The 12,397-nt window shown below is 31.8% G+C and overlaps 1 protein-coding gene, 1 long non-coding RNA gene and 3 other non-coding genes across 6 annotated transcripts; 3 read left to right on the top strand and 2 right to left on the bottom strand.

Annotated features, from left to right (window-relative positions):
• Positions 1 to 1,769: 1,769 nt before the first annotated feature.
• Positions 1,770 to 1,842, bottom strand: TRNAK-CUU (transfer RNA lysine (anticodon CUU)). The gene has a single exon. It is a non-coding gene; the product is annotated as a tRNA-Lys (tRNA).
• A 108-nt stretch (positions 1,843 to 1,950) lies between these two features.
• Positions 1,951 to 6,014, bottom strand: LOC125818707 (UDP-glucuronic acid decarboxylase 6-like). 2 transcript variants are annotated; one of them, XM_049498218.1, is made up of 13 exons: positions 5,881 to 6,014; positions 4,682 to 4,781; positions 4,498 to 4,584; positions 4,102 to 4,189; positions 3,820 to 3,911; positions 3,620 to 3,684; positions 3,460 to 3,548; positions 3,106 to 3,183; positions 2,919 to 3,012; positions 2,754 to 2,820; positions 2,605 to 2,668; positions 2,467 to 2,507; positions 1,951 to 2,300 (listed from the first exon to the last, which is right to left on the bottom strand). In XM_049498218.1, the coding sequence occupies exons 2-13, from the start codon at positions 4,760 to 4,762 to the stop codon at positions 2,115 to 2,117; spliced, it is 1,032 nt and encodes a 343-aa protein (XP_049354175.1). In that variant the 5' UTR covers positions 4,763 to 4,781; positions 5,881 to 6,014; the 3' UTR covers positions 1,951 to 2,114. The 2 variants fall into 2 exon arrangements, with proteins under 2 accessions (XP_049354175.1, XP_049354176.1); XM_049498219.1 differs by having other exon boundaries at positions 5,732 to 5,908.
• A 3,276-nt stretch (positions 6,015 to 9,290) lies between these two features.
• TRNAH-GUG (transfer RNA histidin (anticodon GUG)) lies at positions 9,291 to 9,362 on the top strand. Its single transcript has one exon. It is a non-coding gene; the product is annotated as a tRNA-His (tRNA).
• A 439-nt stretch (positions 9,363 to 9,801) lies between these two features.
• Positions 9,802 to 12,264, top strand: LOC125818735 (uncharacterized). The gene is made up of 2 exons (XR_007442412.1): positions 9,802 to 9,902; positions 12,076 to 12,264. It is a non-coding gene; the product is annotated as an uncharacterized LOC125818735 (long non-coding RNA).
• Positions 9,858 to 9,930, top strand: TRNAR-CCG (transfer RNA arginine (anticodon CCG)). The gene has a single exon. It is a non-coding gene; the product is annotated as a tRNA-Arg (tRNA).
• Positions 12,265 to 12,397: the final 133 nt, after the last annotated feature.

Below are 12,397 nucleotides of genomic sequence, written 5' to 3'. Positions count from 1 at the left end.
CGATATAGTGTAGGTTAAATTTGATCGACATAATAACAACGCAAGATGAAGTTTTGTAATTAACGCATGAATGATCAAACAGTCTTGGTGAACACAATCCTAATTAATTCTCTTTGATTGATTCTAATTAAATGATATTGTTAATTGTTATTTATCGAAAAGTGAACTTTAGACCAAAATAAAAAATTCTCATATTTCCCATTATGTTTCGGAAATAAGTAACTAAAGTAAATAACTGCATACGACTTAGTTTACGTATTATTTCCCGTGGGATTTGACCTCAACGTAGTTGTGTTCTATATTTGACAACGGCCGCTTTATACTTCTTAATTGAGGTGTAAATTTGGGCCTATCATGTATACGAATAATATCAAAATATGATGTATTAGTAATGTTGGAATTAGAAATATTGATATTAATTATATTGACGTTCGTTATGTTGAGATTGTTTCATAATGTAATGTTTGATAATTGGCTCATTGAGAATAACATGCATTACATAATTGCTACAAAAATACGGTGGAAAGGATGTGAATTTTTTTTTGAGGAACGATTGTGTCTTTATTCATACTAATGCATATCCTAAAAAACATTAATATTGTATTGCTAATATTGTAAATTGTTATGTATTAATTATACATAGCACAATACCTTAAAGTCTACCAAATAAAATATTAGTAATACACAAAGTTAATACATACATTATTGTAATACATCTTACCAAACGACCCCTATAAGTATGAATAGAGAAATAATATTTTTATTGAGTGATTCATTAATGACTTGATGAACATCATAACCAGAAAATCGTGCTGGAGTTTGTTACAACTTGAGAGCTTAAACAACAATTGTGATGAAAATTAGATGAGATATAAGTGAGGGAAAATAGTTTTACTTCTTCTAATTCTAAATTAACATTTTCCTAATCACGCCTGTCACAACAATCGTTATTCACACATCTCTCAAATTACACATCCCAATTTGTAATTGTCATATTGAATATGAATTCCCTAGATTCGATTGGTCTACGAAACTTATTGTATTGGGTCATCGATGATGGACTGGACATCTGAGACTATCTCGTACTAATGTAGCTAGTCAAAGTAAGTCTGAAATTAGTTTTCTTGGCAATACCTTGATTTACCCAATAATATAGTCCTTACTGACTTGAATCTAACTAGATTTGTTCTGTCACACGTTTATCCTCTGAGTCATCCACACATCTAGACCATATTTTACCAAAACAACTAGATACTACAAGCAACTATAATCATTAGCCAACATCATCATGCATAACCAACATCCACACGACTTCATCATTGTCAAATACTCCTAAATTAAAGCACGAGAAAATTCCATGAATTGTTAATGGTGCTAAAAACTCTTAACATTTTTTCACTTTAAGATATGAAAGTTTAAGTTTCATGGATTGTTTTTATTTTTAAAAAAAATTATGGATTGTTATGGAATTTGAAACGTCAATACTACAACACATTGTCAATGCTCCTAACTCGTTGTTTCATGTTTTTCAAATATTATTTTCGTATTAACAATACATATATTTAATTATATTCGAAACAATTGATAAACTTTGATTGATGATTCCAAAAAGGGCAAGTTACATTTGACCGATCGACTAAAAATAATTGCATTCGCTAGCCAAGTATATAAAAATATAGAAAATTGTATATATCCTAAATTAATGTACAAAAAATTATATTTGTTGGACGACTATTTTATACCAATTTCTCTTTAAAAAAATGAAGGCACGCCCACCGTGGGGCTCGAACCCACGACCACAAGGTTAAGAGCCTTGCGCTCTACCAACTGAGCTAGACGGGCTTTTGTCTTTTATACCCACGTAATCGATACTAGACTTGAGGCATCTTGTAAGCTTCGATTTTACGAAGTTGTCCACAATTTGACACATAAAGATAAAAGAAACACATATACGAAAGATATTCGATAATCATATATTAAAATTGACATCAAAATGCATTTATATATAGCACAAAGTCATGCTGCAAATGTAATAAGATAGTGAGTGGAAAAACTGAGTATAATGAAAACATAAAAAGCCTCTAGTGTGTCCATCACTCAAAACCAATAATAGCTCATTTCTTTCGGGAGATACCGAGCCTGCTACGGAAATCGTCCTCCATAAGGGGAATACCATCGCTCAATTTGATCGTTGGTTCCCATCCGAGTAGTGATTTTGCCTTTGTGATGTCCGGCTTTCTCTGGCGAGGATCATCTGGTGTATTTTCCACTGTGATAATCTGCACATCTGGATTGATGAGCTGCAAAACAACAACAACTATAGTCAGAGACGGATTCAAGATTTTAACTTGATGGATTCAGCATTGGACTCATTATATATATCATGCTCCGTGAAGTTACTGGGATTTGGATGAACTTGTAGACGTGTCATGTGAATACATAGTCGAGGCAAGTTCAGTGGATTACCTCTTTCACATTCTCAGCAAGTTCAAGCATTGTGAATTCACCTGATTGCAAGAAGATGAGTTGTTTTAGTTGAGTAATAAAATTGGAAGAATTGAGTTTTGATTGGACACGCCAAGAATCAAATCAACGGAAGCTAACCTGGATTCCCGATGTTAATTGGTCCAGTATTATCTCCCTCCATCAGACGAATAAGACCATCAACCTTCATCGTTCAGAAAGGAAGGTAAGAAAAGAAGATGAAACATAATATGAACTTCAAGTATAGTGGCTCATAGACTGTAATATACCATGTCGGAAACATAACAAAAGCTGCGAGTTTGTGTTCCTGGCAACTGAACAGTCAAGGGTTCGTCACTGTGAAAATGTACAAAGAAAGGGTAGGCAATTAGTAATTCTCACAATGTAAGATAAATATGGAAGGGTAAGAATGATAACGAGGTTCAGAATATTACCGAATTGCCTGGGCAATGAAATTGCTGACAACACGGCCATCATCTATGTTCATTCGTGGACCGTACGTGTTGAAGATTCTAGCAATTCGTATTTCTGGAGATGCAAGACAAATTCTTCAGAATGCAGAACTTTACAAAAGAAAACTGAATAGGTTTGAAAGAAACATATGTGTAGGAAGTGCTATACCGATTCCATGCTGCCTGTGATAATCAAACATCAAAGTCTCAGCCACTCTTTTCCCCTCATCGTAACAACTCCTAACTCCTGAAATACACAAGCTACATTACACATTACATCACCAATCTAACACGATCAATTTCACAAAAGCGAGGGGAAATATATATCTAGCAGATACTAAGAAGAAACTGCAATTCTTGCAAACTCTAAAAGGAGGCTATTTATGAAAGAAGCGAGTCATCTCTTGTTAGATCTGTTCTGAAGAGTTGTATATGACCTTCAACGGGTCTTTTTCCATTATCGAAGATTTGTTTAATGCCATATCATTAGAAACTGCAATTTAAAACAGCTATAAATGCATACCAATTGGGTTAACATTTCCCCAGTAGCTCTCATCTTGAGGGTGAATAAGCGGGTCTCCATAAACCTCAGAGGTTGATGTCAGTAAAATCCTGCTCGAGTAATGAAGTTAGACGAAGATCAATTATCACAAGAATAATTGATGATAGAAGCAGATTCATACCTTGCCCCAACTCTCTTGGCAAGTCCCAACATATTCAAAGTGCCAATGACATTTGTCTTAATCGTCTGCAAATACCATATAGCAAGAAAAAGATCAATATAAACTACACACCATTTTTCGGGCTATCTAGATTCAAAGGAACAAGTGATAATATTAAGAAAAGATGAAAACTTTGCACTACGGGGATCTTCATTACTGACCTTAACAGGATTGTACTTGTAAAAGATTGGGGAAGCAGGGCAAGCAAGATGATAAATTTGGTCAACTTCAACCAATAACGTCTCAGTAACATCTGCATATAATATGAATATAAAACAAGATAATCAATGGAAACTCTTTGTAGAAGCAAACAGAGAAGAGCTCTGAAAACAATTTGCGGAGGGAGCTCGGTAGAGATTGCTCAAAAGATGCTTGCAATATAATTCTGGTAGATAAGAACTTTCGGGAGCAGAAAGGTAGATAAATAAGGAAGAGTGATTTACCATGACGGATTAACTCAAATCTTGGATGGCCAAACCATTGCTTTAGGTTATCCTTTGATCCAGTGAAGTAGTTATCCACAACAACCACCTAAGCATAACACAACAAGTTTTGGTAAACACAATCATATTTCGAGCCTTATTATTTTTTATAGCATCAATGTGCTGGTATCTAGTGGCAGGGTCGAATCTAGATGGTCACTGATGGGTTCACGTGAACTTAGTAGCTTTTACCACCATACCATATATATATACACAGAAATCCATAAAATATTGATAAATATTTGTTTGTGAACCAAGTTAATATTACAGTAGAAACACGTAAACTTCAAATCCTGGATCCGTTTTTGTAAGTGGAACATATGATGTGAAGCCAGGCCTAAACTTATAAGTATGTACCTCATTCTTCTCATTTTGCATCAGTCTGTCAACGAGGTGAGAGCCAATAAATCCAGCACCACCCGTCACCAAAATTCTCATGTTAGCCTGTAATCATAAAGTTCAAAGATGACAAACAGTAAAAATACAAGATCAAGATATAAGCAGCAAACGAATAGACTCATCAGAGTCATTTCTACCGTACCTGGAAAAACTTCGCTTTGCGCAATGGTGATGGTTCTGGAGGAGGTTTTGCAGAAGCATTGTTGTCTCCATTGGAAGCCATTTCTAGATCAATTCAATCTCTAAACCCAAGACCAAATCAAAAGTTCAGAACCAAAAATTACATAAGATTCAAGCAAACTGTCACAATCTACGACCAAGTAACTAAGAGCAAACCAAGATTACCACAAAATTAATACTCGTGCACAAAAAGGATTATCGACTTCTCCAATAGACAGTACATACCAATAATAAAACCACCATAATGTGGAAGCAGGACTTCCACCAAGGGGATCCAAAAAGTAACAAAAGTAAACACACAAATAAACTAAGAGGATTCAACATCTAATACATACTTAAACAATTTGACCATATACACGCATTGTAAATTTTCGGCAATGGGGTTCGGAAGAATCCCTTCCACCCCCTTACTCCAACCAGTCCTCACTTCACAAATTAATTGGTGTCAGCAAAATGAATTTTTCCTCTTCAAGATCCTCTAGTCCGACTAATCCGGATCGGCCCCGTTAAAAACCCAACATTGCATTAAGTTTCCCAACCTAAGACAACTCCATTTCAAAGCTCAAAACCTGTGACCTCTGATTAAAAGTAAGAACCTTTAACATTCCACTTCCACCACACCCCTTCACCAAAGGTGGTGGATCCTCTTTATAGATCAATTACAATTTCTAATAGCAAGAAGATATCTCCCCCTCCCCTTTCCCCCCTCAATAAATTTAACAACAAACCCAAATCAAATTTCAAAAGAAGCAAAATTTTCCAGAAAATGAACACACCCAGATCAAATTTCATTTAAAAGCTAACAACTTGATTCCATATTCAGCAAAAACAAAGAAAAATACAATTTTTGGATCACCTGATCGTCTCTAAATGCTAATGTAAAACAGAAATAATACTAAGTATGAGCTCAATACATGAATTTATAGATTAAAAATCATATAGATTCAAAACAAAATTAGCGTATAAAACACGTAAAATCAAGATTCAAGATCTCTAATCACACCAAACATACCAACTAGAGAGATAAAAAAGTGATCTTTGAACATAAAAAGAAAAAAAATGAAAAAATCAAAGCTTATGAGCAACTCTAAAAAGACCCCACAACAGATCTGAATCTATTTTTTCTCAAAAAGAAAATTGAGCAAAAAAATATTGCATTACCTAAGTGAATATTGAAATCTTGAGGGAAATGATGACACTTATTGTAAAATGAAGAGATATATAAAACCCAACAGAAATTGGGTAGATGGTGGGGAGTTCTAAATAATTGCTGGGTAGTTAAAAAAAAAATCTGAAATTTTCTGGTTGAAAATAAATAAATAAATATGTTATCTTTTTTTTGTTTTCAATTAATTTATCTAATTTAATTTAATACAAAGTTTACAAAAATATATTTTTCATAATATAAAATTAAAATAAATCAACCGTATCAAAATGTTTAATTAATTTTTTAAAATGAAATTTAAATATTATTGGAGTACTATATTGTAATTAATATGCCACGTTGGTTACCTTTCATTAACGTAAACAAAATTAAAATGTTCACGTTATTTTTCCGATTAGAACGAAACAGCATTAGCTATGTACTTGGCTAAAATAGTATTCGATTGGTCACATAATCTACCTAATATCATTTGGTTGGGTACAAAATTACTTTTATTAAAAAAGAGACTTTCGAGTATTTTGTTCTAAAATAAAATTTAAATATTTGTGTGACTATAAATTATTTCATTAATGGTCGTTTGGCGTAAAGGATAACACCAAATACTTTTGCAATTAAATTATGGTGTCATTTAAATTTTTTGTTTGGCTAACAAGTCTGAAATAACTTATCTCGAGATTAATAATTAGTAATGACAAAGATATCATTTTAAACCCTTTTTATATATCACTTTCACATTCATGTATTTTTGCATTATTTTTTACACCATGTATAATAACATTCACATTCCTCACCACTCCTTATTATTACAATAATCCTTCAATTTTTTCTATTAAAAGATTACACTATGTAAATATAAATTTTATTTATGAATTTATTTGACCAATTCTTATGTTTATTTTGATTTCTCATAAATCCTCTTTTACTTCAACAAATTTAAAATGAAAGTTCTATTTTAAGCTAAATAAAGAGAAAATTTATTTTTAAATATATATATTGTACCATCGTGAGAATGCACACACAAAAATATTTAAGTTAAATGAGATAAAAGTTTTATTTGAGAAAATATAAAAAACTAAATAAAGTTCAAACACTCAATAAAAAGTTATCACAAATCTCATCACAACTTATCTCATAACAACTTGTATTCAGACCAAACAATCCTTAAGAATACTACATTTTTAAAGTTAAGTTATTTTTAATTATTGAAAGATGATACTTTCTTTGGAGAAAAAATAGAATAAATTTGTGTTACATAAGTTGAGATTAAGGGAGTAATATTTTAGTTATTATATACAAAATTCAACACATCAACATAGAAGATAAATAATACATGAATAAAGAAATTTTACATAACTAATTCATATGTAACTTTAAGCAACAACCAAACAATCTACTATAATTTCACCCTTAACTAAAGATTTTAAGATTGAGCTTTGAGTATAAATTTTATCTGCAAAAAGTATGATCTCACTTTTGATAAACTTACGGTAACAGTGCAAATTAATTCGGACTCTATTAAAACTATTAAACATTACGTGAATCAAAAGACAAAGTTTGATATTACTATACTTTTCATCAACTCAAGAAAAAGTCCAAACATGTCTGTCAAGAAAGTTCTTATTTTTTTATTTCGCTTTCGCTACGGCTACAGTCAAGTGGCTCATCATATATATTTTTGTACGGATATATATGGACGGAGCTACTAAAAATTTAGGGATATATTCATAAAAAAATATACGTACTATTTATTTATGATTAATTGTGAATTGTGAGATTTTTAAGTTTACGTTGGGAAGGGATTGTACACAGTGCCAAAGAGGGTTATAAAACATAGATGAAGCCAAATTTGGAATTTTGTAAGTTTGCTTACAATTTATACGTGAGTTTAAATTAAAGTTATGGAGTTAAAATGAATCCTAATATTTTAATTATTTCAATTTAATTATCTTATTTTCTTTTTAATTTGTTAAATTTTTTAAAATTTAAATTCAACCGTTCTTTATATCTAACATTATACATGATATATTAAAGATGATACAATTCAAAAATTTAAAATCAATTTTATTGATTTCACTTTCTATTAGTGATATGATCTTTATAATTTCAATTTTTGACTCAATTATCGTATATTTCTATCGAACCTTAAATATTATGATTTTATATGATTACAATAAAAAAAAAATATTTAACTAAACCGATACAAAGAGATGAAAAAAAACAGGTTGATATATCATCTAGAATGAACCCTCAAATTAAGAAGGAACAAGTATTACTCTAGATATAGTTTTTCACATTAAACTATTAAACTAAAAATATATATTGATATTGACTTTTACTTGTTTATAGGGATAGCATGGAAAGTTGAGTGTATTTTTGGAGTAACAGAAGAATTTTCCGTAACTAAATAGTCGGTGCTTTTAGGAGTCATTTGATTTGAATATGTTAAAATGGAATAAGTTGTCTTGAAATTAATTCTTATTGAGTGTTAGATTTATTGTATTTATAATAATATGCCTTGTATAAAATTTAAGAACAAGTAAGTTGTTTACAAATATAGCTTATGAATGTGAAAACTGAAAAGTGATGTATAAAAAGGATTTAGAAGGATATTTTTATCATTTATTTATTTTATTTCGGGATAAGTAGGGGCGTGTTTCGTATTCAATTCAGGATTTCTAAATTTTGATTTCGATAATTGGTAGTTAAAAGTAGATACTAAATACCAAAATTTTAAATTTCGGTTCGATAATCAATAAATCAAACTTCGATTTTGTATGATATTTGGTAAAATCGTATTGAATTTGTAGTCGATTGCATTACAAAGCTAATATTATTGCTCCAATTATTTCTATTTTTTATGTGGATGCGCGATATAATAGAAGATCGGCAAGTAAGAATACATTAAGAAAATTAAATTGACACAACTAAAAGACATATGCATTTATGTTGTATGTGTTTAGTATTTAACTTTTTCTTTGAACTTGTACTAATGAGTTATGAGCCTGTTAATATATGACATTCATTAAGTAAACAATTTTGTGTTCGGGAAAAAATATCGAATACCAAATGATTCTAATGTCTTTTACCAAACTCAAAAACCTTAATTCTAAAATTCTACTCTCCAATACCATATCAATACGAATTACCTGATATCAAATTACCAAGAAATTTGATTCGATTCGGTAATTCATTTAACAATATTTTATGCCCAACCATAGGGATAAGTTATCCCGAAATACTATACCACCCAAGCGTTAGAGAAGGAATAACTTACAAACAACAAATTAAATAACACCATAATTTAATCTTAGGATTATTTGCAATATCCAAAAAATTATAATGATAGCAATTAAATTAGACAAATAAATTGAAATATAATTGTCTCGTGTTATTATGAAAACATGAAGTGGCTGTAGTTTAGTGGTAAGAATTCCACGTTGTGGCCGTGGAGACCTGGGCTCGAATCCCAGCAGCCACATTTCACTTTTACTTTTTTTGGTTTCAGTTTCGTATTTTTGGTTCACTTGGATACTTTAATAAAACCCAAATCCCATTATAAACTTTTTTTTTAAATCTCTCTCTCTGCGATCAGTTCGAACAGCAGGCTACTATTTTTTTTCAACAAATCCGATTCGACGTATTAATCAATCGAAGGTACAGATCTCGATCTATTGAATTTATACAGTTTCATATTTTTAATTCAGTTTTGATGTTTACAACTCTATGATTTTGTGTGTGTTATGTATAGATCTGGATTTACATGATTTCAATTGTTGGAAAAGTTTGGTTTTGTTGTCTGTTGTTCTGTGTGTCGTTTTCGTCATTGATCTTGATTTTGTTTGCTTCTTACATGAATGGAGTTTTGATCGGTGAAGTGGTACCCATTTCTGATGAGTTTTTTTGTCCCTTTCGATGGTAGCGGAAATTTTGGTAAAGGATAGTTATGAGGAAATTGAGAAGATTGTAATAAAGTGATCACATAGCGGAGTGGATATCGCGTTAGACTCCGAATCTAAAGGTCGTGGGTTCGAATCCCACTGTGATCACTGCCTACTTTTTTTTGTTTCATAATTTGTGTTTGGTTTTGGAGATTGGTGTGAGTTTACATATACTTGGTTCCTGTTTGGGGAGTAGATTTTCAAATTTTTGTTTGAATGCATTGTTTGTTCATGATTTTCAGTGAAATTTCATTTCAATTCACAAAACTTCAACATTTTTCTAAGTAAAAAATGAAAGTCCAAACACAACTTCAAGTTCCAAAAGCTATTTTTTCAACAAACTTCAAAACTCTTTCTTATTCGAGTTTTCAGTAAATTTATTGTTAAACGCTAGGTTAGTTAGATTCTTTCAGAAACGTTGCTTTTGCTATCTGTTCTTTTGTCTTTCTCAATGTTAGTGGAAGAGTAGTGATGAAATGTATAAGGGAATGGAGGGATGGTAACAAGTGATCTCATAGCGGAGTGGATATTGTGTTAGACTTATGATCTAAAGTTTGTGGGTTTGAATCCCACTGGGATTGCTTTATGCCTTCGTTAGCACCTGTTTTGTTTTTGGTTTGGGAATTGCAGCCGAGGGTCTATCTGAAACAACCTCTCTACCTCCCAAGGTAAGGGTAAGGTTTGTGTACACTCTACCCTCCAAGACCTCACTTGTGGGATTACACGGGGTATGTTGTCGTTGTTGGTTTGGGAATTGCTTAGTGAAATAAAAATCTTTCTAATATAAAACTATAAATAAGTTTTACTTGCTTGTTTGGATATATAAGTTTGAGGCAATTGGTTTGAGAGACTGTTACTAGCTGCCTCCACTGCATATGTTTTTAGTTATGAACTTGGTACAACTGCTAAGTAAATTTTCGTTTTGATTTGAGCATATTACTAAATGATATGTGTAAATTATGGCACCAAGATATTTCTATTGGGAATGCAGGTTGGTTTCCACTTAATTAATGGTTTTATTCCTATAATCATTGCCTCGGCATGAGAGATGTTTGTGGAGTGAAATTATAGGCTAAGTTTCCCCTTCTCTGTTCTATTGGTTTAGGCGTTTGTTTGTGTCACATGCTGCAATAGTCTTCCTTTACTTTATTTAGGGGGAAAGTACATGAAAATCTCAAGGGTGTTACTTGAGTATTTGAAGGAATAGGAGCAACTTTACCTTAACATTTTCAACAAGTATGTCTACCATGATGCTAGGTTTGTGAATTTTGATTAAATCATTCCCTACAGAAGTGTTAGGCTGTTACAGTAGGATTGACGTCTGATTTTGGAAGATACATAAGGTACATTGAGACAGAATTTTAAAGGTATCAAAGTGGTTATAGATTGTGAAACATGTGTATAGAGCAGTGTGAAGCTTCAGAGTTCTGAGCTGAACAAAATGTTGTGCATATTATAGGGTACCTAACTTGTCCAATGAGTCTTTTTTCTCTAGTGGTAAAGAGGAGGACAATACCTTGAGGTTGTGTTTCTTAATTGTTAATGAAAACAACGTAGTATCATGATTCGTTAACTCTAATACTGTCATTGATCGTTGACGTAATTGTTCACTTATTGCTTTTCAGTAACTTGGCTCAACAACTTGGACTCTCATCAGAACATTGATTATACAAGGAGGGAGGGGATGTACTGTCGATGACCCCCTAAAAATAACCCAACCTTTGAATGTAGGGCGATAAGCAAATCAATTGAACTCAATTTCAAAAAAATAAGATACACAAAAATATTATGTAGCTTAGGAAATCAAGATTATTCCATTAGAGTTTGTCCTTATTAGAGAAACAAAAAGATAATCTAGTTTTGCATAGACGGGTTTAAATTCTTAGTAGTTGTTTTGTGCTATACCAATATTCTAACTCCAAAAAGAATCGAATGTTGCTTGTCTCATGATAATATTTTATTCATTTTACTGGGTAACTTGATAATGGGACTGATGAAAACTAGAGATCATTGCAGGAACTGAACGATTGTGTTTTAGTTCAATAGCTTTCGTGAATGGGTTATCAACTATCATCTATTACATGTTCAATGTTTTTCAGTTTGTGGTTGTCGAGGAATTCTGTCTTGCACCTTATTTCTGATTTAGTTTCTGAAATCATAAAGCTGTTCTTGCAAACTTACTGTTGTGTAAATAAACCAATGTAATACTTTTCATTTGGTTCTAACTGTTGGCTCTTCAACTTTGTCTTGCAGATAATGGATGATCAAGATTTAGGATTCTTTGCTAACTTTCTTGGCATCTTTATTTTCGTATTTGTTATTGCTTATCATTATGTAGTGGCTGATCCCAAGTACTTGGGCAACTAACTGATTCTGATGATCCCCGTAGTGAGTAGTAACTTTTAATGAGCTCAAGATGAATTTCATTTTTATCGTTTATTATCACCAGCCAGTTCTTGCCTAAATATTATGAGATCGGATATTTGGTCTGAGAAAGTCGAAGTTTTAGTTGTTCTCTCCTATTTTGTGAACCTGATAGCTCTTGTTCTATTGCAAATATTCTTAAGAAAATGTG

This window comes from Solanum verrucosum, unplaced genomic scaffold (genome assembly GCF_900185275.1).
Source record: "Solanum verrucosum unplaced genomic scaffold, falcon-dt-bn FXZP01000252.1, whole genome shotgun sequence".
Classification (NCBI taxonomy): Eukaryota; Viridiplantae; Streptophyta; class Magnoliopsida; order Solanales; family Solanaceae; genus Solanum; species Solanum verrucosum.
This window is presented reverse-complemented; position numbering and strand designations above follow the sequence as displayed.

Bases quoted from the DNA above. Each gene is read 5' to 3' on its own strand.
- LOC125818707 (XM_049498218.1), bottom strand. From the start codon at position 4,762: ATGGCTTCCAATGGAGACAACAATGCTTCTGCAAAACCTCCTCCAGAA. The intron at 3,549-3,619 runs GTATGAATCTGC...TTACTCGAGCAG, and splicing joins GCCAAGAGAGTTGGGGCAAG to GATTTTACTGACATCAACCT. The intron at 2,508-2,604 runs GTTAGCTTCCGT...TCTTGCAATCAG, and splicing joins AATTAACATCGGGAATCCAG to GTGAATTCACAATGCTTGAA.